This window comes from Pristiophorus japonicus, chromosome 23, assembly GCF_044704955.1.
Source record: "Pristiophorus japonicus isolate sPriJap1 chromosome 23, sPriJap1.hap1, whole genome shotgun sequence".
Classification (NCBI taxonomy): domain Eukaryota; kingdom Metazoa; phylum Chordata; class Chondrichthyes; family Pristiophoridae; genus Pristiophorus; species Pristiophorus japonicus.
In genome coordinates, this window is record NC_091999.1 from 6,455,834 (window position 1) to 6,480,833 (window position 25,000).

At 54.1% G+C, this 25,000-nt stretch overlaps 1 protein-coding gene across 1 annotated transcript in view; it reads left to right on the forward strand.

Moving 5' to 3' along the window:
• LOC139235704 (X-linked retinitis pigmentosa GTPase regulator-interacting protein 1-like) overlaps positions 1–25,000 on the forward strand; it is a 118,075-nt gene that overhangs the window by 54,316 nt on the left and 38,759 nt on the right. The window contains exons 14-16 of the mRNA XM_070866744.1: positions 7,407–7,512; positions 21,826–22,044; positions 24,524–24,597. Coding sequence (XP_070722845.1) covers positions 7,407–7,512; positions 21,826–22,044; positions 24,524–24,597 — 399 coding nt within the window. The remainder of the gene's footprint in view (positions 1–7,406; positions 7,513–21,825; positions 22,045–24,523; positions 24,598–25,000) is intronic.

Consider the following 25,000-nt stretch of genomic DNA (forward strand, 5'->3'; position numbering starts at 1 on the left):
GCCTGCCAGCCCGAAAAAGACGCGTTTATCCCAACTCTCTGTCCGTTAACCAATCCTCTATCCAGCTAATACACTACCTCCAATCCCATGAGTCCTTATCTTGTGTAATGTCGAAATCTCGACCTCCGAAAAGAATGACTCCGACACTTACAGCTCCGGTAGAAGTTTCTTTAATTTACTTGCTAGCAAGGGGCAGGTTACACTCAGTCAAGGGCTAAGTGAACACCTCCGCAATGGTTCAGTTTAACAAGATATTTATACAGTAAAACCCAAGTTCTGGCCTCTCCCTGTGTCTTGCTCTGTCTCACAGTCAGTGAATACAGATAAAGAGTTAATTACTATATCCTGGTCCTGACATGGTATCCAGATATTTCCTTTTGTCAGGGTTATCAGTTGGCCAGCCGGCCATTACTCCATGAGTCATAGGTAATGGGCTATCACCTGTCTTGTATTGTGTCAGGATTGTTCCAATTTCCTGGTCAGTTTATCTGTTTGCATCAAATGGATGAGGTCTCGGAAAGAAGATAATGGCTAGAAGATAAGGGTGGGGTGACATGGAACTCCTGTAGTGTAGACAATAGGAGAGCACCATGGGGGGGGGTTACTTGTACAGCATGACTTGTCTCCTAGCTGTCTGATGGCCATTAGCCATCTCAAACCAGGTTTAGCTGTTTATGCAAGCTGACTGCTAAAATGCAGAAAGTTCTGGAAGGGCCAGGACTCCATTTTGATCAAAAGGCACACAAATACCGTATGGTATCAGCTTAGATAAAAATACATTTCCACATTCCTCCATTTTGTCCTTCACAAGGACAACTCAATCCATTCTGATCTTGTACAGTCTCTCCATTTCCATTTCCACACAAGAGCCTTCAGCAATTGTTGCTACCATAACTCTAGCCGTGGTCTCGGTCGGTAACATGGTTTCTCCCACCCTGGCACAGCAACACTTAATGACGACAAATAATAGATACAGGGCCAAGACTATCAGCAGGAATATGATCAAACCCTGTCCCACAGATTTCCCCAGGGCTCCCAACCATCCTGATGTTTTCAGCTAGACTGCCGATATCTTCTGATTTATCTGGGATATACGTTACAGCATTCTTCACCTATTAATGCGCATGTCCCTCCCTCCTTGGCCAGGAGATAATCTAAGGCCATACGATTTTGGAGAGCCACTGTTCGAATAGCTACCATTTCGTCATTTATCCCTTCAAAGGCTTGGGAAGTCGCGTTGGCTACTGATTCCACTAAGTTAGCCAGTTCCCGTAACTGCCATTCGGTCGATGCTATTCCATAGGGTGGCACCATTACCTTGAATATTCCGTTTAGCCACGTCAAATCCCGTTTAAATCTGTGACTTCCATAGGCCTCCCTTAGAGTCCTTACTGATCTGATAAGGGGTACCACATATCCTAAGTAACAGGACCCTGTCCAGTTGGCCGGTAACCATGGGTAGGCTTTATGGCCACAAATAAAGTGGGTGCAATTATAGGGCGTCAGCTCCTGGTCCTTTCGCACTATCCCTACTCGAGTGGTCTCACCTTCCCACCCTTCACCTGGGGCTTTGTTATGGACCGTTGTCCAGCCAACGGTTGCTATCTTTCTCCCATCAGTGGGATTAGTTGTGGCTTGCCATTTAATCATTTGGGAACACTTGCTGCGTCCCATTTCTGGTCCTTTAGTTTCATTACTCACTAGGCATATTATACCTTCAGGATTTCCTATTCTGGGAGTAATGCTTAGGAAGGGAGGCTGATGGTTATTATCATCATTGGGCTGGTACCATCCCTGGAAGGCTGTAAGTTTATATCCTGCCGACCTCCATTCTGTTTGCTCCTTCGTTTCTGGCCCCTTAGTTAGTTTTGTCCTATTTTGCACTGTCAACCATTCTACCATTTCTAATTCGTTAAAGGGGACAGATCTCAGGGGAACACCCCCCTTCGGAGTGGACAGGTACATGGGAACATATCCAACAACTCGACAAGTTTCTTTCTTGAGCATACTTATGACTCAGTGCCATAAATATGTTTACTTGCAGTTCCCTTCGGTGGTGTGTCTGGACCCCCGGTATAATCAATAATGCAAAGTAAAACCCTGTCAAGCCCAGCATCATCAGTCCCTATAGTCCGTACAGTTCCTTATTCAGTCTTCCTTTTTCTGTTCCTCTGATTCTTTCGTCCCTTCCTCCTGGTCGGGTGCCCGTTTGCAATGGGACGCGTGGATCCATGTTGGTCTTTCCTTTACCTTGATTGCAGTATTGGTCGCCAGCAAGACCTGGTATGGTCCTTCGAATCTTGGCTGTAGACTGCTTTTTCTTTTAAAAATCTTGATGTAAACGAATTCCCCGGGCTCCAGGTTATGACACTTCCCTTCCGCTGGCTTGACTTGGGCTTCCTTTACCTGCGAATGAAAGCTGGATTCAGTGTAGATATTAACTGTGTGTCCTTCAGCCAGAATACAGGCTCGAGTTAACGCAAACAATTCGGCTTGTTGGGCTGAAGAGGAGTCTGGAAGAGAGACTGTTTCGACAACATTAAACTGGGTTACAATTGCATAAGCCGCTCTAGGTTGGCCCCTATCATTTCGTAAGGCTGATCCGTCAACATAGTACACTAGATCAGGGTTACACATTGGTACATCTGTTAGATTGATACGTGGTTTAGTCACTAATTCGGTTACAATTTCACATGAATGGGGTTCGCCATCGTCTTCCGTGGGGAGTAGAGTGGCTGGATTTAAGGTAGTGCATCTTTTAATGATAAGCTTCGGATTTGATAACAGTTCCACTTCATATTTAGTGGTTCTTGCGGAGGTTAGGTGTTGGGTGGCACATTTAGTAAGTAAAATCTCGACAGTGTGTGGGATGTATAGAATGGTCTGATGATTTAGAGTTATTGTCTGAGCCTGTTGTACAGCATAATAAGCTGCTGCCAACGAAGGAAGACATCCTGGTAGTCCGCGTGCCACTGGGTCTAGTTGGGTACTGAAATATGCTACCGGTCGCTGCCTGTCCCCATGTAACTGAGTCAAAACAGATTGTGCAAAACCCGACTTGTGATGCACAAATAAGTTGAATAGCTTAGTGTAATCTGGTAATCCCAAGGCGGGTGCTGAAGTGAGGGACTGTTTAAGGTTCTGGAAAGCATTCCGGGACACCTCATTCCAAATCAACTTTTCTGGTAGTGCGGGCATGGACATGTCCAACAGTGGTCCAACGATCTCGGAATAACTCACAACCCATTGCCGGCAGTATCCTGACATGCCGAGGAGGTGTTTTATTTCTCTCTTGGTTACTGGCAGATTGCTTAGAGTGATTCCCAGATCACAGAATGTAAAGTACTTGTTTTCTAATTTTATTCAAAGGCTTCCAAACCCAAGATTTTTCCAATACACCCAAAATGTTGATCAAGGAGATCACCTGAAATATCTCAAAATCCCAATTCAACTATTGTACTGCCACTCTTTATCAAAAAAAATCCTCTTACTGAGCTAGAAGCTTTTGTACCAAGATTTTACACCAAGGACAATGAGAGTGTACTCCCCCAGCCTGCACCTCGAGAGACCCACAAAGGCTTTTTTTTTTTAAAAAAAAGGCATCACAACTTTTAACCACCGGGACCATGTCTCAACAAACCTATCCTTTGTGCATTTCCTAGCTCCGTAACCTCTCATCCGAATAAATCCACACCTGCGCTTCTAACTTAAAATGTCTTAAACTTCCCACATGCAGGACAACACGATGAAGGGTTAAAAAACTTCACTTTGTTTGAAAAAGTGGGTGGAGCTAAAACAAACAGGCAGCTCCACAACCTTTCCAAACAGGTTTCCAGACACAAGGAAAAAAGACAGAAGCACTCTCATTCAAAGACAAGACATTCACAAAAGTCTCTCTCCATTCAATAAAGCTTTTTCTTTTGCTAGCTTCATTTTTTTTTTAATCCATAAGTCACTATCAGGTTCTCTTTTTTTTTTTTACATTTGATTTACTTCCTCTGTTAATTTTACATGGGCTTGAAGAATCGGAACCCAGGCCTTTTCTATTACTTTCCTTTTTTTTTTACCTGGATCTCTGTTTATAAGACACTCCTCTAGACAGGTTATTCTCTCTAAATTAAATGAACCATCGGGTGGAAATGGCCTGTTTTCACCCTTGGTCCATTTTACCCATTCTCTTAGGTGGTCAATTGAAGACTGACCACAATTCTGGAGCATAAAATGGGCTGGGGTCCCTTTTGGTGGTGGTTTACTTGCTCCAGCCCCCATTCTGGATGATTTAAGATTTTTCCACAGTCTCTGATCTCACAATCCTTTCGGCCAACCGAGTTCTCTACGCCCACTTCTCCTGGCCGTCACGTGGCCTGAAAAGGCTCTTAATTCGGGCTCAGTCTGGGTGTGTGAGAGATGTGGGCACGAACCAACCGTAGTTGATCAATCAGTTACTGTTTCTTTTCTTAATCAATCCTTGTGTTTTTTTTTCCCAATCACAACTTTCCCTCGTGACTCTTCCCGTTTCTCTAATGGCAATGACTCACAAAGGTATTGCACACAACAGTAATACAAGGACAACAAACAATATTACCGCGAGTACAGAAATCATAACCTTACACCTTATCTAAACAAATTCTCAGTCTGCGTTGTACGCCACTACAGACCGAGTCCTTAACTTATCCTAATAAAAACTGATAAAACTTAAGGTTCCGTACCCAAACTCTTTGATCGATTAGCGCTTTCCTTTTTTTTTTAATAGTCTTATCACATAAGAACCCCTTCCGAATTAAAAACAATAAAAATCTTATCACATAAGAACCTGGAACCCTTTTCGATTGACCAGCGCTCCCTTACCTACTGAAACCTTCCCCGGGCTGTCTCGAGGTTTTTTTTCCAGAACCTGTTCTCTTCTGCTGGCGAGCTGAGAAAGAAATGGTTATAAAAAAAAAATACCTTTAGCTTTTAAATGCCGAGTCTTGTAGATTGCAGTACCTCCCCCGTGGACAACAGATTACATCTGCGATTCAACAGTGAAGAAACCTCTTGTGAGCAAAAGGCTCACCTTGTTTTGGCCACTGAAGCCTTTCACTGGAGAGGCACTATGCCTGTATCCGTTTTACTCACAGGACAGAGAGTATGCATCTCGGTGGAACCTCCAAGTTATAACTGTCGAAATCTCGACCTCCGAAAAGAATGACTCCGACACTTACAGCTCCGGTAGAAGTTTCTTTAATTTACTTGCTAGCAAGGGGCAGGTTACACTCAGTCAAGGGCTAAGTGAACACCCCCGGAATGGTTCAGTTTAACAAGATATTTATACAGTAAAACCCAAGTTCTGGCCTCTCCCTGTGTATTGCTCTGTCTCACAGTCAGTGAATACAGATAACGAGTTAATTACTATATCCTGGTCCTGACATGGTATCCAGATATTTCCTTTTGTCAGGGTTATCAGTTGGCCAGTCGGCCATTACTCCATGAGTCACAGGTAATGGGCTATTACCTGTCTTGTATTGTGTCAGGATTGTTCCAATTTCCTGGTCAGTTTATCTGTTTGCATCAAATGGATGAGGTCTCGGTAAGAAGATAATGGCTAGAAGATAAGGGTGGGGTGACATGGAACTCCTGTAGTGTAGACAATAGGAGAGCACCATGGGGGGTTACTTGTCTCAGCATGACTTGTCTCCTAGCTGTCTGATGGCCATCAGCCATCTCAAACCAGGTTTAGCTGTTTATGCAAGCTGACTGCTAAAATGCAGAAAGTTCTGGAAGGGCCAGGACTCCATTTTGATCAAAAGGCACACAAATACCGTATGGTATCAGCTTAGATAAAAATACATTTCCACAGTAATAACCTTTTATGTGGCACCTTATCGAATGCCTTTTGGAAATTCAAGTACACTACATCCACTGGTTCCCCTTTGTCTACCCTGCTCATTACATCCGAAAAAACTCCATTAATTTGTTAAACTCTCTTGCCCTTTCATAAAACCAAGTGTGGTCTAACCCAGGTATATGGAGACCAGAACTGTGCACGGTGCTCCAAGTGTGGTCTAACCCAGGTATATGGAGACCAGAACTGTACACAGTGCTCCAAGTGTGGTCTAACCCAGGTATATGGTGACCAGAACTGTGCACGGTGCTCCAAGTGTGGTCTAACCCAGGTATATGGAGACCAGAACTGTGCACAGTGCTCCAAGTGTGGTCTAACCAATGTTCAATACAAGTTTAACATAATTTCTCTGCTTTTCAATTCTATCCCTCTAGAAATAAACCCGAGTGGGAAATGAAGTCCTGGTTTGTTTTTTTATGGCCTTATTGACCAGTGTCACTACTTTTGGTGACTTGTGAATATGTACACCAGATTCCCCTGCTCCTCGACTCATCCTCATCGTACGCAGTCCCTCGGAATCGAGGAAGACTTGCTTAACATGAGCCTTAACATGAGCCCTTAGGTGGCTGAACAGTCCAATACGGGAACCACAGTCCCCTGTCACAGGTGGGACAGACAGTGGTTGAGGGAAGGGGAGGGTGGGACTGGTTTGCCGCACGCTCCATCCGCTGCCTGCGCTTGCTTTCTGCACGCTCTCGGCGACGAGACTCGAGGTGCTCAGCGCCCTCCCGGATGCACTTCCTCCACTTAGGGGCGGGACTGGTCTTTGGGCCAGGGACTCCCGGGTGTCGGTGGGGATGTTGCACTTTATCAGGGGAGGCTTTGAGGGTGGTCCCCTGTAACGTTTCCTCTGGCCCACCTGGGGCCCGTTTGCCATGAAGGAGTTCCGAGTAGAGCGCTCGCTTTGGGGAGTCTCGTGTCTGGGAGCCATGCGGACAATGTGGCCCTGCCCAGCGGAGCTGGTCGAGTGTGTGGTCAGTGCTTCGATGCTGGGGATGTTGGGCCTGGTCGAGGACGCTAACGTTGGTGCGTCTGTCCTCCCGGGGGATTTGCAGGATCTTGCGGAGACAGCGTTGGTGGTATTTCTCCAGCGACTTGAGATGTCTACTGTACATGGTCCATGTCTCTGAGCCATACAGGAGGGCGGGTATCACTACAGCCCTGTAGACCATGAGCTTGGTGGTGGATTTGAGGGCCTGGTCTTCGAACACTCTTTTCCTCAGGCGGCCGAAGGCTGCACTGGCGCACTGGAGGCGGTGTTGGACCTCGTCGCCAATGTCTGCTCTTGTTGATAGGAGGCTCCCGAGATATGGGAAATGGTCCACTTTGCCAAGGGCCGGGCCGTGGATCTTGATGACTGGGGGGCAGTGCTGTGCGGAGTGTACGTGGCTCCCTCACACTGCTTAGCAAAATGCACAACCTTACACTTCTCGCTAGCAAATGTCATTGGCCAAACACACGCCCCCATTCTGCAAGCTGTCTTCCTTCTGAAGGTTAACGCGGTCTTGTCGTCCGTCCGCAGGGAAACTATTCACGAGAATGTGGAGGCCATCAAGGCAAAGAAAAAGCTCTTCGAGAAATCGTCCGCCCTCTTCATCATGGAACAGAAATACATCCTGCTGCAGGAGGTGGGTTCAGCTCAGTGTGCGTACTACAGGAGGAGGGTCACTGTGTGCGTACTACAGGAGGAGGGTCACTGTGTGCGTACTACAGGAGGGGGGTCACTGTGTGCGTACTACAGGAGGAGGGTCACTGTGTGCGTACTACAGGAGGGGGGTCACTGTGTGCGTACTACAGGAGGGGGGTCACTGTGTGCGTACTACAGGAGGAGGGTCACTGTGTGCGTACTACAGGAGGGGGGTCACTGTGTGCGTACTACAGGAGGAGGGTCACTGTGTGCGTACTACAGGAGGGGGGTCACTGTGTGTACTACAGGAGGAGGGTCACTGTGTGCGTACTACAGGAGGAGGGTCGCTGTGTGCGTACTACGGGAGGAGGGTCGCTGTGTGCGTACTACAGGAGGAGGGTCACTGTGTGCGTACTACAGGATGAGGGTCACTGTGTGTACTACAGGAGGGGGGTCACGGTGTGTGTACTACAGGAGGGGGGTCACTGTGTGTGTACACAGGAGGGGGGTCACGGTGTGTGTACTACAGGAGGGGGGTCACTGTGTGTGTACACAGGAGGGGGGTCACTCTGTGCGTACTACAGGAGGAGGGTCACTGTGTGCGTACTTCAGGAGTAGGGTCACTGTGTGCGTACTACAGGAGGGGGGTCACTGTGTGTGTACTACAGGAGGGGGGTCACTGTGTGCGTACCACAGGAGGGGGGTCACTGTGCGTACTACAGGAGGGGGGTCACTGTGTGTATTACAGGGGGAGGGTCACTGTGTGTGTACTACAGGAGGAGGGTCACTGTGAGCGTACTACAGGAGGGGGGTCACTGTGTGTGTACTACAGGAGGAGGGTCACTGTGTGCGTACTACAGGAGGAGGGTCACTGTGAGCGTACTAAAGGAGGAGGGTCACTGTGTGCGTACTACAGGAGGAGGGTCACTGTGTGCGTACTACAGGAGGAGGTTCACTGTGTGCGTACTACAGGAGGAGGGTCACTGTGTGCGTACTACAGGAGGAGGGTCACTGTGTGCGTACTACAGGAGGAGGGTCACTGTGTGTACTACAGGAGGGGGGGTCACTGTGTGTGTACACAGGAGGGGGTCACTGTGTGCGTACTTCAGGAGGAGGGTCACTCTGTGCGTACTACAGGAGGGGGGTCACTGTGTGCGTACTACAGGAGGAGGGTCACTGTGTGCGTACTACAGGAGGGGGTCACTGTGTGTGTACTACAGGAGGGGGGTCACTGTGTGCGTACCACAGGAGGGGGGTCACTGTGTGCGTACTACAGGAAGGGGGTCACTGTGTGTATTACAGGGGGAGGGTCACTGTGTGTGTACTACAGGAGGGGGGTCACTGTGTGTGTACTACAGGAGGGGGGTCACTGTGTGTGTACTACAGGAGGAGGGTCACTGTGTGCGTACTACAGGAGGAGGGTCACTGAGTGCGTACTACAGGAGGAGGGTCGCTGTGTGCGTACTACAGGAGGAGGGTCACTGTGTGCGTACTACAGGAGGAGGGTCACTGTGTGTACTACGGAGGGGGGTCACTGTGTGTGTACACAGGAGGGGGGTCACTCTGTGCGTACTACAGGAGGGGGGTCACTGTGTGCGTACTTCAGGAGTAGGGTCACTGTGTGCGTACTACAGGAGGGGGGTCACTGTGTGTGTACTACAGGAGGAGGGTCACTGTGTGTACTACAGGAGGAGGGTCACTGTGTGCGTACTACATGAGGGGGGTCACTGTGAGCGTACTACAGGAGGGGGGTCACTGTGTGCGTACTACAGGAGGGGGGTCACTGTGTGCGTACTACAGGAGGAGGGTCACTGTGTGCGTACTACAGGAGGAGGGTCACTGTGTGCGTACTACAGGTGGGGGGTCACTGTGTGCGTAATACAGGAGGAGGTTCACGGTGTGTGTACTACAGGAGTGGGGTCACTGTGTGTGTACTACAGGAGGGGGATCACTGTGTGTGTACTACAGGAGGGGGGTCACTGTGTTCGTACTACAGGAGGGGGGTCACTGTGTGCGTACTACAGGAGGGGGGTCACTGTGTGCGTACTACAGGAGGGGGGTCACTGTGTGCGTACTACAGGAGGAGGGTCACTGTGTGTGTACTACAGGAGGGGGGTCACTGTGTGCGTACTACAGGAGGGAGGTCACTGTGTGCGTACTACAGGAGGGGGGTCACTGTGTGCGTACTACAGGAGGGGGGTCACTGTGTGCGTACTACAGGAGGGGGGTCACTGTGTGCGTACTACATGAGGGGGGTCACTGTGTGCGTACTACAGGAGGAGGGTCACTGTGTGCGTACTACAGGAGGAGGGTCACTGTGAGCGTACTTCAGGAGGAGGGTCACTCTGTGCGTACTACAGGAGGGGGGGTCACTGTGTGCGTACTACAGGAGGAGGGTCACTGTGTGCGTACTACAGGAGGGGGTCACTGTGTGTGTACTACAGGAGGGGGGTCACTGTGTGCGTACCACAGGAGGGGGGTCACTGTGTGCGTACTACAGGAAGGGGGTCACTGTGTGTATTACAGGGGGAGGGTCACTGTGTGTGTACTACAGGAGGGGGGTCACTGTGTGTGTACTACAGGAGGAGGGTCACTGTGTGCGTACTACAGGAGGAGGGTCACTGAGTGCGTACTACAGGAGGAGGGTCGCTGTGTGCGTACTACAGGAGGAGGGTCACTGTGTGCGTACTACAGGAGGAGGGTCACTGTGTGTACTACAGGAGGGGGGTCACTGTGTGCGTACCACAGGAGGGGGGGTCACTGTGCGTACTACAGGAGGGGGGTCACTGTGTGTATTACAGGGGGAGGGTCACTGTGTGTGTACTACCAGGAGGGGGGTCACTGTGTGTACTACAGGAGGAGGGTCACTGTGTGCGTACTACAGGAGGAGGGTCACTGTGTGCGTACTACATGAGGGGGGTCACTGTGAGCGTACTACAGGAGGGGGGTCACTGTGTGCGTACTACAGGAGGGGGGTCACTGTGTGCATACTACAGGAGGAGGGTCACTGTGTGCGTACTACAGGAGGAGGGTCACTGTGTGCGTACTACAGGTGGGTGGTCACTGTGTGCGTAATACAGGAGGAGGTTCACGGTGTGTGTACTACAGGATGGGGGTCACTGTGTGTGTACTACAGGAGGGGGGTCACTGTGTGTGTACTACAGGAGGGGGGTCACTGTGTGCGTACTACAGGAGGGGGGTCACTGTGTGCGTACTACAGGAGGGGGGTCACTGTGTGCGTACTACAGGAGGGGGGTCACTGTGTGTGTACTACAGGAGGAGGGTCACTGTGTGTGTACTACAGGAGGGGGGTCACTGTGTGCGTACTACAGGAGGGAGGTCACTGTGTGCGTACTACAGGAGGGGGGTCACTGTGTGCGTACTACAAGAGGGGGGTCACTGTGTGCGTACTACATGAGGGGGGTCACTGTGTGCGTACTACAGGAGGAGGGTAACTGTGTGCGTACTACAGGAGCGGGGTCACTGTGTGCGTACTACAGGAGGAGGGTCACTGTGTGTACTACAGGAGGAGGGTCACTGTGTGTACTACAGGAGGAGGGTCACCGTGTGTGTACTAGAGGAGGAGGGTCACTGTGCGCGTACTACAGGAGGAGGGTCACTGTGTGCGTACTACAGGAGGAGGATCACTGTGTGCGTACTACAGGAGGAGGTTCACTGTGTGCGTACTACAGGAGGAGGGTCACTGTGTGCGTACTACAGGAGGAGGGTCACTGTGTGCGTACTACAGGAGGAGGGTCACTGTGTGCATACTACAGGAAGAGGGTCACTGTGTGTGTACACAGGAGGGGGGTCACTGTGTGCGTACTTCAGGAGGAGGGTCACTCTGTGCGTATTACAGGAGGAGGGTCACTGTGTGCGTACTACAGGAGGAGGGTCACTGTGTGCGTACTACAGGAGGGGGGTCACTGTGTGCGTACTACAGGAGGGGGGTCACTGTGTGTGTACTACAGGAGGAGGGTCACTGTGTGTACTACAGGAGGAGGGTCACTGTGTGCGTACTACAGGAGGAGGGTCACTATGTGCGTACTACAGGAGGAGGGTCACTGTGTGCGTACTACAGGAGGGGGGTCACTGTGTGCGTACTACAGGAGGAGGGTCACTGTGTGTACTACAGGAGGAGGGTCACCGTGTGCGTACTAGAGGAGGAGGGTCACCGTGTGCGTACTACAGGAGGAGGGTCACTGTGTGCGTACTACAGGAGGAGGGTCACTGTGTGCGTACTACAGGAGGGGGGTCACTGTGTGCGTACTACAGGATGGGGGTCACTGTGTGTGTACTACAGGAGGAGGGTCACTGTGTGTACTACAGGAGGAGGGTCACTGTGTGTGTACTACAGGAGGGGGGTCACTGTGTGCGTACTACAGGAGGGGGGTCACTGTGTGCGTACTACAGGAGGGGGGTCACTGTGTGCGTACTACAGGAGGGGGGTCACTGTGTGCGTACTACAGGAGGAGGGTCACTGTGTGTACTACAGGAGGAGGGTCACTGTGCGTACTACAGGAGGGGGGTCACTGTGTGCGTACTACAGGAGGGGGGGTCACTGTGTGTGTACTACAGGAGGAGGGTCACTGTGTGTACTACAGGAGGAGGGTCACTGTGTGCGTACCACAGGAGGGGGGTCACTGTGCGTACTACAGGAGGGGGGGTCACTGTGTGTATTACAGGGGGAGGGTCACTGTGTGTGTACTACAGGAGGGGGGTCACTGTGTGCATACTACAGGAGGGGGGTCACTGTGTGCGTACTACAGAAGGAGGGTCACTGTGTGCGTACTGCAGGAGGAGGGTCACTGAGCGTACTACAGGAGGGGGTCACTGTGTGCGTACTACAGCAGGAGGGTCACTCTGTGCGTACTACAGGGGGAGGGTCACTCTGTGTGTACTACAGGAGGAGGGTCACTGTGTGTACTACAGGAGGAGGGTCACTGTGTGCGTACTACAGGAGGAGGGTCACTGTGTGTACTACAGGAGGAGGGTCACTGTGTGTGTACTACAGGAGGGGAGTCACTGTGTGTACTACAGGAGCGGGGTCACTGTGTGTGTACTACAGGAGGGGGGTCACTGTGTGCGTACTACAGGAGGAGGGTCACTGTGTGTGTACTACAGGAGGAGGGTCACTGTGTGCGTACTACAGGAGGGGGGTCACTGTGTGCGTACTACAGGAGGAGGGTCACTGTGTGCGTACTACAGGAGGAGGGTCACTCTGTGCGTACTACAGGAGGAGGGTCACTGTGTGTACTACAGGAGGAGGGTCATTGTGTGCGTACTACAGGAGGAGGGTCACTGTGTGCGTACTACAGGAGGGGGGGTCACGGTGTGTGTACTACAGGACGAGGGTTACTGTGCGTACTACAGGAGGAGGGTCACTGTGTGTGTACTACAGGAGGGGGGTCACTGTGCGTACTACAGGAGGAGAGTCACTGTGTGCGTACTACAGGAGGAGGGTCACTGTGCGTACTTCAGGAGGAGAGTCACTGTGTGTGTACTACAGGAGGGGGGGGTCACTGTGTGTGTACTACAGGAGGGGGGTCACTGTGTAGGTACTACAGGAGGGGGGTCACTGTGTGTATTACAGGGGGAGGGTCACTGTGTGCGTACTACAGGAGGAGGGTCACTGTGTGTGTACTACAGGACGAGGGTCACTGTGCGTACTACAGGAGGAGGGTCACTGTGTGTGTACTACAGGAGGGGGGTCACTGTGCGTACTACAGGAGGAGAGTCACTGTGTGCGTACTGCAGGAGGAGGGTCACTGTGCGTACTACAGGAGGAGGGTCACTGTGTGTACTACAGGAGGGGGAGTCACTGTGTGCGTACTACAGGAGGAGGGTCACTGTGTACTACAGGAGGAGGGTCACTGTGTGTACTACAGGAGGAGGGTCACTGTGTGTGTACTACAGCAGGGGGGTCACTGTGTGCGTACTACAGGAGGAGGGTCACTGTGTGCGTACTACAGGAGGAGGGTCGCTCTGTTCGTACTACAGGAGGAGGGTCACTGTCTGTACTACAGGAGGAGGGTCACTGTGTGCGTACTACAGGAGGAGGGTCACTGTGTGTGTACTACAGGAGGGGGGGTCACTGTGTGCGTACTGCAGCAGGGGGGGGTCACTGTGTGCGTACTACAGGAGGGGGGTCACTCTGCGTACTACAGGAGGGGAATCACTGTGTGCGTACTTCAGGAGTAGGGTCACTGTGTGCGTACTACAGGAGGAGGTTCACTGTGTGCATTCTACAGGATAAGGGTCACTGTGCGTACTAAAGGAGGGGAATCACTGAGCGTACTTCATGAGGAGGGTCACTGTGTGTGTACTACAGGAGGGGGGTCACTGTGCGTACTACAGGAGGAGAGTCACTGTGTGCGTACTGCAGGAGGAGGGTCACTGTGCGTACTTCAGGAGGAGGGTCACTGTGTGTACTACAGAGGGGGGTCACTGTGTGCGTACTACAGCAGGGGGGCCACTGTGTGTACTACAGGAGGGGGGGTCACTGTGTGTGTACTACAGGAGCGGTGTCACTCTGTGTATTACAGGAGGGGGGGTCACTGTGTGTGTGTACTACAGGAGGGGGGTCACTGTGTGCGTACTACAGGAGGAGGGTCACTGTGTGTGTACTACAGGAGGAGGGTCACTGTGTGCATACTACAGGAGGGGGGTCACTGTGTGCGTACTACAAGAGGAGGGTCACTGTGAGCGTACTACAGGAGTGGGGTCACTGTGTGCGTACTACAGGAGGAGGGTCACTGTGTGTACTACAGGAGGAGGGTCACTGTGTGTACTGCAGGAGGAGGGTCACTGTGTGCGTACTACAGGAGGAGGGTCACTGTGTGTGTACTACAGGAGGGGGGTCACTGTGTGCGTAATACAGCAGGGGGGGTCACTGTGTGCGTACTACAGGAGGGGGGTCACTCTGCGTACTACAGGAGGGGGGTCACTGTGTGCATACTTCAGGAGTAGGGTCACTGTGTGCGTACTTCAGGAGTAGGGTCACTGTGTGCGTACTACAGGAGGAGGCTCACTGTGTGCATTCTACAGGATAAGGGTCACTGTGCGTACTAAAGGAGGGGAATCACTGAGCGTACTTCATGAGGAGGGTCACTGTGTGTACTACAAAGGGGGGTCACTGTGTGTGTACTACAGGAGGGGGGTCACTGTGTGTATTACAGGGGGAGGGTCACTGTGTGCATACTACAGGAGGAGGGTCACTGTGTGTGTACTACAGGAGGGGGGTCACTGTGCGTATTACAGGAGGAGAGTCACTGTGTGCGTACTGCAGGAGGAGGGTCACTGTGCGTACTTCAGGAGGAGGGTCACTGTGTGTACTACAGGAGGGGGAGTCACTGTGTGCGTACTACAGCAGGGGGGCCACTGTGTGTGTACTTCAGGAGGAGGGTCACTGTGTGTGTACTACAGCAGGGGGGTCACTGTGTGCGTACTACAGGAGGAGGGTCACTCTGTGCGTACTACAGGAGGGGGGTCACTGTGTGTGTACTACAGGAGGAGGGTCACTGTGTGCCTACTACAGGAGGTGGATCACTGTGTGCGTACTACAGGCGGAGGGTCACTCTGTGCGTACTACAGGAGGGGGGTCACTGTGTGTGTACTACAGGAGGAGGGTCACTGTGTGCCTACTACAGGAGGTGGATCACTGTGTGCGTACTACAGGCGGAGGGTCACTGTGTGCGTAATACAGGAGGGGGGTCACTGTGTGTGTACTACAGGAGGAGAGTCACTGTGTGCGTACTACAGGAGGAGGGTCACTGTGTGCGTACTACAGCAGGGGGGCCACTGTGTGTGTACTTCAGGAGGAGGGTCACTGTGTGTGTACTACAGCAGGGGGGTCACTGTGTGCGTACTACAGGGGGAGGGTCACTGTGTGCATACTACAGGAGGAGGGTCACTGTGTGTGTACTACAGGAGGGGGGTCACTGTGCGTACTACAGGAGGAGAGTCACTGTGTGCGTACTGCAGGAGGAGGGTCACTGTGCGTACTTCAGGAGGAGGGTCACTGTGTGTACTACAGGAGGGGGAGTCACTGTGTGCGTACTACAGCAGGGGGGCCACTGTGTGTGTACTTCAGGAGGAGGGTCACTGTGTGTGTACTACAGCAGGGGGGTCACTGTGTGCGTACTACAGGAGGAGGGTCACTCTGTGCGTACTACAGGAGGGGGGTCACTGTGTGTGTACTACAGGAGGAGGGTCACTGTGTGCCTACTACAGGAGGTGGATCACTGTGTGCGTACTACAGGCGGAGGGTCACTCTGTGCGTACTACAGGAGGGGGGTCACTGTGTGTGTACTACAGGAGGAGGGTCACTGTGTGCCTACTACAGGAGGTGGATCACTGTGTGCGTACTACAGGCGGAGGGTCACTGTGTGCGTAATACAGGAGGGGGGTCACTGTGTGTGTACTACAGGAGGAGAGTCACTGTGTGCGTACTACAGGAGGAGGGTCACTGTGTGCGTACTACAGGAGGAGGGTCACTGTGCGTACTACAGGAGGAGGGTCACTGTGTGCGTACTACAGGAGGAGGGTCACTGTGTGCGTACTACAGGAGGAGGGTCACTGTGCGTACTACAGGAGGAGGGTCACTGTGTGCGTACTACAGGAGGAGGGTCACTGTGTGCGTACTACAGGAGGAGGGTCACTGTGTGTACTACAGGAGGGGGGGTCACTGTGTGTGTACTGCAGGAGCGGTGTCACTCTGTGTATTACAGGAGGGGGGTCACTGTGTGTGTGTACTACAGGAGGAGGGTCACTGTGTGTGTACTACAGGAGGAGGGTCACTGTGTGTACTACAGGAGGGGGGTCACTGTGTCTACTACAGGAGGGGAGTCACTGTGTGTACTACAGGAGGGGGGTCACTGTGTGTGTGTACTACAGGAGGAGGGTCACTGTGTGTGTACTACAGGAGGAGGGTCACTGTGTGTACTACAGGAGGGGGGTCACTGTGTCTACTGCAGGAGGGGAGTCACTGTGTGTACTACAGGAGGGGGGTCACTGTGTGTGTACTACAGGAGGGGGGTCACTGTGCGTACTACAGGAGAGGGGTCACTGTGTGTGTTACAGGGGAAGGTCACTGTGTGTGTATTACAGGAGGGGGAGTCACTGTGTGTGTACTACAGGAGGAGAGTCACTGTGTGCGTACTACAGGAAGGGGGTCACTGTGTGCGTACTACAGGAGGAGGGTCACTGTGTGCGTACTACAGGAGGAGGGTCACTGAGCGTACTACAGGAGGAGGGTCACTGTGTGCGTACTACAGGAGTAGGGTCACTGAGCGTACTACAGGAGGAGGGTCACTGTGTGCGTACTACAGGAGGAGGGTCACTGTGAACTACAGGAGGAGGGTCACTGTGTGCGTACTACAGGAGGGGAGGGGTCTCGCTCCAATGTATACAGTGAGACACTGACTCACTCTCGCTGACACACTCACTCACTCATTCTCTCTCTCACTCACACACACTCACTCTCTGTCTCTCACTCTCTGTCTCTCACTCTCTGTCTCTGTCTCTTACTCTCTGTCTCTCACTCTCTGTCTCTCACTCTCACTCTCTGTCTCTCACTCTCTGTCTCTGTCTCTCACTCTCTGTCTCTCACTCTCTGTCTCTCACTCTCACTCTCTCTCGCTCTCTCTCGCTCTCGCTCTCGCTCTCGCTGTCTCACACTCACTCACACTCACTCACACTCACTCACACTCACTCACACTCACTCACACTCACTCACTCACACTCACACTCACACTCACACTCTCTCTCTTTCTCTCTCTCTCTCTCTCTCTCAGGTCTTCCAGTCCCGCTTGGAAGAGGTATGTGTGTGTAACTCATTGTCACCATGACCAGCGACTGTCCCAGCGACTAACTCCCTGTCTCCCCCGTTCCCCCATTAATAGACCCTCCCCCAGCGATCCCTCCCCAGCGACCCTTCCCCCCATGGCCCCCTCCTGTATACAGACCCTCCCCCATCCCGTCCTGTCCCCATTCCCCCCTGTGATATATTCTTATGGCATCACTGAGAAGCACACTGCATGAGATGGCGCTAAACTGTCATCAGGTGACCTTGTCACATGACCCTTTATTGTATTTACATCAGTAGTGCACTAGGTGGAGCAATAGGCCACTGGGGGGAGCTCTATTTCACTTCTCCCTCCTTAATGAAGAAGTAATTCTAACAAAATAATCATGGTATATAACTTTTATGGTTGTACACAACAAAAGATATGGAATTAATTTTACAAATCAAATTTAACCACTTGTTTTCTGTTTCAAAGAGGATACCTTCGGCCTCGAACAGAACTTCCCAAACTTGGTGTCGAACTCAGACTCATTGCAGGCTGAGCCTGAGGAGAGTTTTTCTCCAGGGGCAACCCTTGATCTCCAATTTTGAACTCCCCACAACTTCAGACTTTTGAAGTTTTGTCTGGCTGACTCGGAACTTAAATTCGGACTTTCTCCTGGACTTGTTTCTCGTACCTTTGAATTTTTAGCTGTTCTGCAAAACAACGAAGCTCTCAAAGCCTCCCTGTCCATTGCCACGAACACCCACCACCAAAGATTTCATTCAACTCGGGAATCCGAAATCCTATCCTATGTCACCAAATGTGAAATAGTCTTATGACATCACTCAGGAGCACACTGCACCCTTTTTGTCATATTTACATCAGTAGTTGCAGTACCACAGTCGTCGTCATCATCGGCAGTCCCTCGTATCGAGGGTGACCTGCTTCCACGCCAAAGAGGGTTGGGTTCACAGGTGTTTCAATGAAGGACCTAATATTCCAGATCCTCAGCTACATCCTGAAGGGTGGAAGATGCCTGTGGGTGGGTTTGTTTAACGTGGGGTGGCCGTTGTACACCAGCCACCACACGGGGCTTGACAGAGCGAGGCCTCGGTCCAGGGGCGAGGGTTAACCAGGACGACTGGAGATCTGCTCTGCTGCACGGACCCAGTGCGCCCACATATCGCACAGTGTGGGCTGGGCCCTGGGCACCAAACTCACACCTCTCCTAGGCCCCGATCATGTCCCTCTGCAGTCTCTCGCCGCTCCCTCAGCCCCGACCTCTCCGCTCCCTCAGCCCCGACCTCTCCGCTCCCTCAGCCCCGACCTCTCCGCTCCCTCAGCCCCTACCTCTCCGCTCCCTCAGCCCCGACCTCTCCGCTCCCTCAGCCCCGACCTCTCCGCTCCCTCAGCCCCGACCTCGACGCTCCCTCAGCCCCGACCTCTCCGCTCCTGCTGTGCCTGTCCACGCTCCAATCACCGACCTGGACCTTGGTGATGTCGCTCTTCGCTGCCGTCGCCCTCCTGCATCAGCTCGCGCTGTACCTTGCCCGTGGTACGCAGCCACGCTGCTCCCTCTTCTGGCCCCTGACCTGCTGCTGAAGGTCTCTTGCAGTACCACAGTAGGCCACTAGATGGAGCAGTAGTTGCAGTACCACAGTAGGCCATTAGGTGGTGCAGTAGTCAGTAGTTACAGTACCGCAGTAGGCCATTAGGTGGAGCAGTAGTAAGTAGCTGCAGTACCGCAGTAGGCCACAAGGTGGAGCAGTCAGTAGTTGCAGTACCACAGTAGGCCACTCGGTGGAGCAATAGTCAGTAGTTGCAGTACCGCAGTAGGCCACTCGGTGGAGCAGTCAGTAGCTGCAGTACCGCAGTAGGTCACTCGGTGGAGCAATAGTCAGTAATTGCAGTACCACAGTAGGCCACTCGGTGGAGCAATAGTCAGTAGTTGCAGTACCACAGTAGGCCACTCGGTGGCGCAGTCAGTAGTTGCAGTACCACAGTAGGTCACTAGGTGGCGAAGTCAGTAGGTGCAGTACCGCAGTAGGTCACTCGGTGGAGCAGTAGTTGCAGTACCACAGTAGGTCACTCGGTGGCGCAGTCAGTAGTTGCAGTACCGCAGTAGGCCACTCGGTGGCGCAGTCAGTAGTTGCAGTACCGCAGTAGGCCACTCGGTGGCGCAGTCAGTAGTTGCAGTACCACAGTAGGCCACTCGGTGGCGCAGTCAGTATTTGCAGTACCACAGTAGGCCACTCGGTGGCGCAGTCAGTAGTTGCAGTACCACAGTAGGTCACTCGGTGGCGCAGTCAGTAGTTGCAGTACCACAGTAGGCCACTCGGTGGCGCAGTCAGTAGTTGCAGTACCACAGTAGGCCACTCGGTGGCGCAGTCAGTATTTGCAGTACCACAGTAGGCCACTCGGTGGCGCAGTCAGTAGTTGCAGTACCGCAGTAGGCCACTCGGTGGAGCAGTCAGTAGTTGCAGTACCGCAGTAGGCCACTCGGTGGAGCAGTCAGTAGTTGCAGTACCGCAGTAGGCCACTCGGTGGAGCAGTCAGTAGTTGCAGTACCAGAGTAGGTTACTAGGTGGCGCAGTCAGTAGTTGCAGTACCACAGTAGGTCACTCGGTGGCGCAGTCAGTAGTTGCAGTACCACAGTAGGTCACTCGGTGGCGCAGTCAGTAGTTGCAGTACCACAGTAGGTCACTCAGTGGCGCAGTCAGTAGTTGCAGTACCACAGTAGGCCACTCGGTGGCGCAGTCAGTAGGTGCAGTACCGCAGTAGGCCACTCGGTGGCGCATTCAGTAGTTGCAGTACCACAGTAGGCCACTCGGTGGCGCAGTCAGTATTTGCAGTACCATAGTAGGTCACTAGGTGGAGTAGTTTTAGTTACAATACCACAGTAGGCCACTCGGTGGCGCAGTCAGTAGTTGCAGTACCGCAGTAGGCCACTCGGTGGAGCAGTCAGTAGTTGCAGTACCGCAGTAGGCCACTCAGTGGAGCAGTCAGTAGGCGCAGTACCGCAGTAGGCCACTCAGTGGAGCAGTCAGTAGTTGCAGTACCACAGTAGGCCACTCGGTGGAGCAGTCAGTAGGCGCAGTACCACAGTAGGCCACTCGGTGGCGCAGTCAGTAGGCGCAGTACCACAGTAGGCCACTCGGTGGAGCAGTCAGTAGTTGCAGTACCACAGTAGGCCACTCGGTGGCGCAGTCAGTAGGTGCAGTACCACAGTAGGCCACTCGGTGGAGCAGTCAGTAGTTGCAGTACCACAGTAGGCCACTCGGTGGAGCAGTCAGTAGTTGCAGTACCACAGTAGGTCACTCGGTGGCGCAGTCAGTAGTTGCAGTACCACAGTAGGCCACTCGGTGGCGCAGTCAGTAGTTGCAGTACCACAGTAGGCCACTCGGTGGAGCAGTCAGTAGTTGCAGTACCACAGTAGGTCACTCGGTGGCGCAGTCAGTAGGTGCAGTACCACAGTAGGCCACTCGGTGGAGCAGTCAGTAGTTGCAGTACCACAGTAGGCCACTTGGTGGAGCAGTCAGTAGTTGCAGTACCACAGTAGGTCACTCGGTGGAGCAGTCAGTAGTTGCAGTACCACAGTAGGTCACTCGGTGGCGCAGTCAGTAGGTGCAGTACCACAGTAGGCCACTTGGTGGAGCAGTCAGTAGTTGCAGTACCACAGTAGGCCACTTGGTGGAGCAGTCAGTAGTTGCAGTACCACAGTAGGTCACTCGGTGGCGCAGTCAGTAGTTGCAGTACTATAGTAGGCCACTCGGTGGCGCAGTCAGTAGGTGCAGTACCACAGTAGGACACTAGGTGGAGCAGTTTTAGTTACAATACCACAGCAGGCCACTCGGTGGCGCAGTCAGTAGTTGCAGTACCACAGTAGGTCACTCGGTGGAGCAGTCAGTAGTTGCAGTACCACAGCAGGCCACTCGGTGGCGCAGTCAGTAGTTGCAGTACCACAGTAGGTCACTCGGTGGAGCAGTCAGTAGTTGCAGTACCACAGTAGGCCACTCGGTGGCGCAGTCAGTAGGTGCAGTACCACAGTAGGCCACTCGATGGCGCAGTCAGTAGTTGCAGTACCACAGTAGGCCACTCGGTGGAGCAGTAGTTGCAGTACCACAGTAGGCCACTCGGTGGAGCAGTAGTTGCAGTACCACAGTAGGCCACTCGGTGGCGCAGTTTTAGTTACAGTACCACAGTAGGCCACTCGGTGGCGCAGTCAGTAGTTGCAGTACCACAGTAGGCCACTCGGTGGCGCAGTTTTAGTTACAGTACCACAGTAGGCCACTCGGTGGCGCAGTCAGTAGTTGCAGTACCGCAGTAGGCCACTAGGTGAAGCAGTAGTTACAGTACTACAGTAGGTCACTAGGTGGCGCAGTCAGTAGTTACAGTACCACAGTAGGCCACTCGGTGGAGCAGTCAGTAGTTACAGTACCACAGTAGGTCACTAGGTGGAGCAGTTTTAGTTACAGTACCACAGTAGGCCACTCGGTGGAGCAGTTTTAGTTACAGTACCACAGTAGGCCACAGGGGGAGCTCTATTACACCCCCGTACTAACTCCCCTCCCCGCCCCCCCCTCTCTCTGCTCCCCCAGACCCAGCGGACATTGACCATTGACCGGGAGCGCCTCGTGTCCGGAGCGGAGGACGTGGGCCAGCAGCTGAAGCTGGAGCGAGAGAGGAGCCGGACTCTGGGGACGCAGCTCGAGACGCTCAGCGTCACCCAGCGCGTGGCGGAGCAGGTAGGTCAGGGGTCGGACACTGACCTCTCACCCCCCAACCCCCCCCCCCCCCCCGCAGAGACAAGGGGCAAAGTTCACCGGGTGAGAGTTCGGGTAACTCAGCACAGGCCGGGAATGGAGCCTGGGCATTTCCTGGGGTCCGGGTGAATATTGAGGAAGGCCGAAGCCATTGTTTTCGGTCCACGTCCACAAACTGCGTTCCCCTAGCCACCGACTCCGTTCCTCTCTCCAATCCTGTCTGACACTGAACCAGACTGTTCGCCACCTCGGGGTCATATCTGACCCTGAAATGAGCTTCCGGCCACGTATCCACAGCGGAACTAAAACCGTCTGTTTCCCCCTCCGTAACATCCCCCCTCTCCGCCCCCTGCCTCAGCTCATCCGCTGCTGAAACCCTCATCCGTGCCTCCGTTACCTCCAGACTTGACTATTCCAACGCACTCCTGGCCGGCCTCCCACATTCTACCCGACGTAAACTCGAGGTGATCCAAAACTCGGCTGCCCCCGTGTCCTAACTCGCACCGAGTCCCGCTCACCCATCACCCCCTGTGCTCACTGCCCCCGTGTCCTAACTCACACCCAGTCCCGCTCACCCATCACCCCCTGTGCTCACTGCCCCCGTGTCCTAACTCACACCGAGTCCCGCTCACCCATCACCCCCTGTGCTCACTGCCCCCGTGTCCTAACTCACACCCAGTCCCGCTCACCCATCACCCCCTGTGCTCACTGCCCTGTGTCCTAACTCACACCGAGTCCCACTCACCCACCACCCCCTGTGCTCGCTGCCCCGTGTCCTAACTCGCACTCAGTCCCACTCACCCATCACCCTCTGTGCTCACTGCCCCGTGTCCTAACTCGCACCCAGTCCCGCTCACCCATCACCCCCTGTGCTCGCTGCCCCGTGTCCTAACTCGCACCGAGTCCCGCTCACCCATCACCCCCTGTGCTCACTGCCCCCGTGTCCTAACTCGCACCCAGTCCCGCTCACCCATCACCCCCTGTGCTCACTGCCCCCGTGTCCTAACTCACACCAAGTCCCACTCACCCACCACCCCCTGTGCTCACTGCCCCATGTCCTAACTCGCACCCAGTCCCACTCACCCATCACCCCCTGTGCTCACTGCCCCCGTGTCCTAACTCACACCCAGTCCCACTCACCCACCACCCCCTGTGCTCACTGCCCCATGTCCTAACTCGCACCCAGTCCCACTCACCCATCACCCCCTGTGCTCACTGCCCCATGTCCTAACTCACACCCAGTCCCGCTCACCCATCACCCCCTGTGCTCGCTGACCTACATTGGCTCCAGGTTAAACAACGCCTCGATTTCAAAATTCTCATCCTTGTTTACAAATCCCTCCATGGCCCTCGTCCCTCCCTATCTCTGTAACCTCCTCCAGCCCCTACACCCCTCCCTATCTCTGTAACCTCCTCCAGCCCCTACACCCCTCCTTATCTCTGTAACCCCCTCCAGCCCCTACACCCCTCCCTATCTCTGTAACCCCCTCCAGCCCCTACTCCCCTCCCTATCTCTGTGACCCCCTCCAGCCCCTACACCCTCCCTATCTCTGTAACCTCCTCCAGCCTCTACACCCCTCTCTATCTCTGTAACCCCCTCCAGCCCCTACACCCCTCCCTATCTCTGTGACCTCCTCCAGCCCCTACACCCCTCTCTATCTCTGTAACCCCCTCCAGCCCCTACACCCCTCCCTATCTCTGTAACCCCCTCCAGCCCCTACACCCCTCCCTATCTCTGTAACCCCCTCCAGCCCCTACACCCCTCCCTATCTCTGTAATCTCCTCCAGCCCCACAACCCCCCCCGAGATGTCTGCACTCCTCTAATTCTGCCCCCCTGACCATCCCTGATTATAATCGCTCCACCATCGGTGGCCGTGCCTTCTGTTGCCTGGGCCCCAAGCTCTGGAACTCCCTCCCTAAACCTCTCCGCCTCTCTACCTCTCTCTCCTCCTTCAAGACGCTCCTTAAAACCTCCCTCTTTGACCCAGCTTTTGGTCACCTGTCCCTAATATCTCCTGACGTGGCTCGGGGTCAAATTCTTTATCTCCTAACACTCCTGTGAAGCACCCTGGGACGTTTCATTACGTTAACGGTGCTATATAAATACACGATGTTGGTGTTCTGTCCCACACAGGCCGAGGACGGAGCCTGGGCTTTTCCTGGGGCTCAGGCCCGCACAGGCCGAGGTTGGAGCCTGGGCCTTTCCTGGGGCTCGGGCCCACACAGGCCGAGGTTGGAGCCTGGGCCTTTCCTGGGGCTCAGGCCCACACAGGCCGAGGACAGAGCCTGGGCTTTTCCTGGGGCTCAGGCCCACACAGCTCAGGATGGCCCCCTCCCAGGCCTGCAGATTTGCCAGGCACAACCTGAGTAGGGGCTGGGAGTGAGCCAGGCCCAGCCCCGACAGTGAGCCTGACCGGCCAGGCCCAAGGGCGGCCCAGTAACCTGCCTGCGCTTCTTCAGTTGCAGGAGGAGGTGGCCGAGGTGACGAAGGAGCGGGACATGCTGAAGGAGGCGTACGATAAACTGCTGGCCAGGTAGGGGAAGGGAGGGGAGTGAGGGGTCCCGGGGGGAGGGGAGAGAGGGTTCCCGGGGGGAGGGTTCCCGGGGGGAGGGGAGAGAGGGTTCCCGGGGGGAGGGGGGGAGGGGTCCCGGGGGGAGGGGAGGGAGGGGAGGGAGGGATCCCGGGGGGAGGGGGGGGAGGGTTCCCGGGGGCAGGGGGGGAGGGGTCCCGGGGGGAGGGGAGGCAGGGCTCCCGGGGGGAGGGGAGGGAGGGTTCCCGGGGGGAGGGGAGGGATCTCGGGGGAGGGAGGGGAGGAGAGGGGAAGGGTCCCGGGGGAGGGGTCCCGGGGGGAGGGGAGGGGAGGGGTCCGGGGGAGGAGGGGTCTCGGGGGAGGAGGGGAGGGGTCCCGGGGGAGGGGAGAGAGGGGTCCCGGGGGA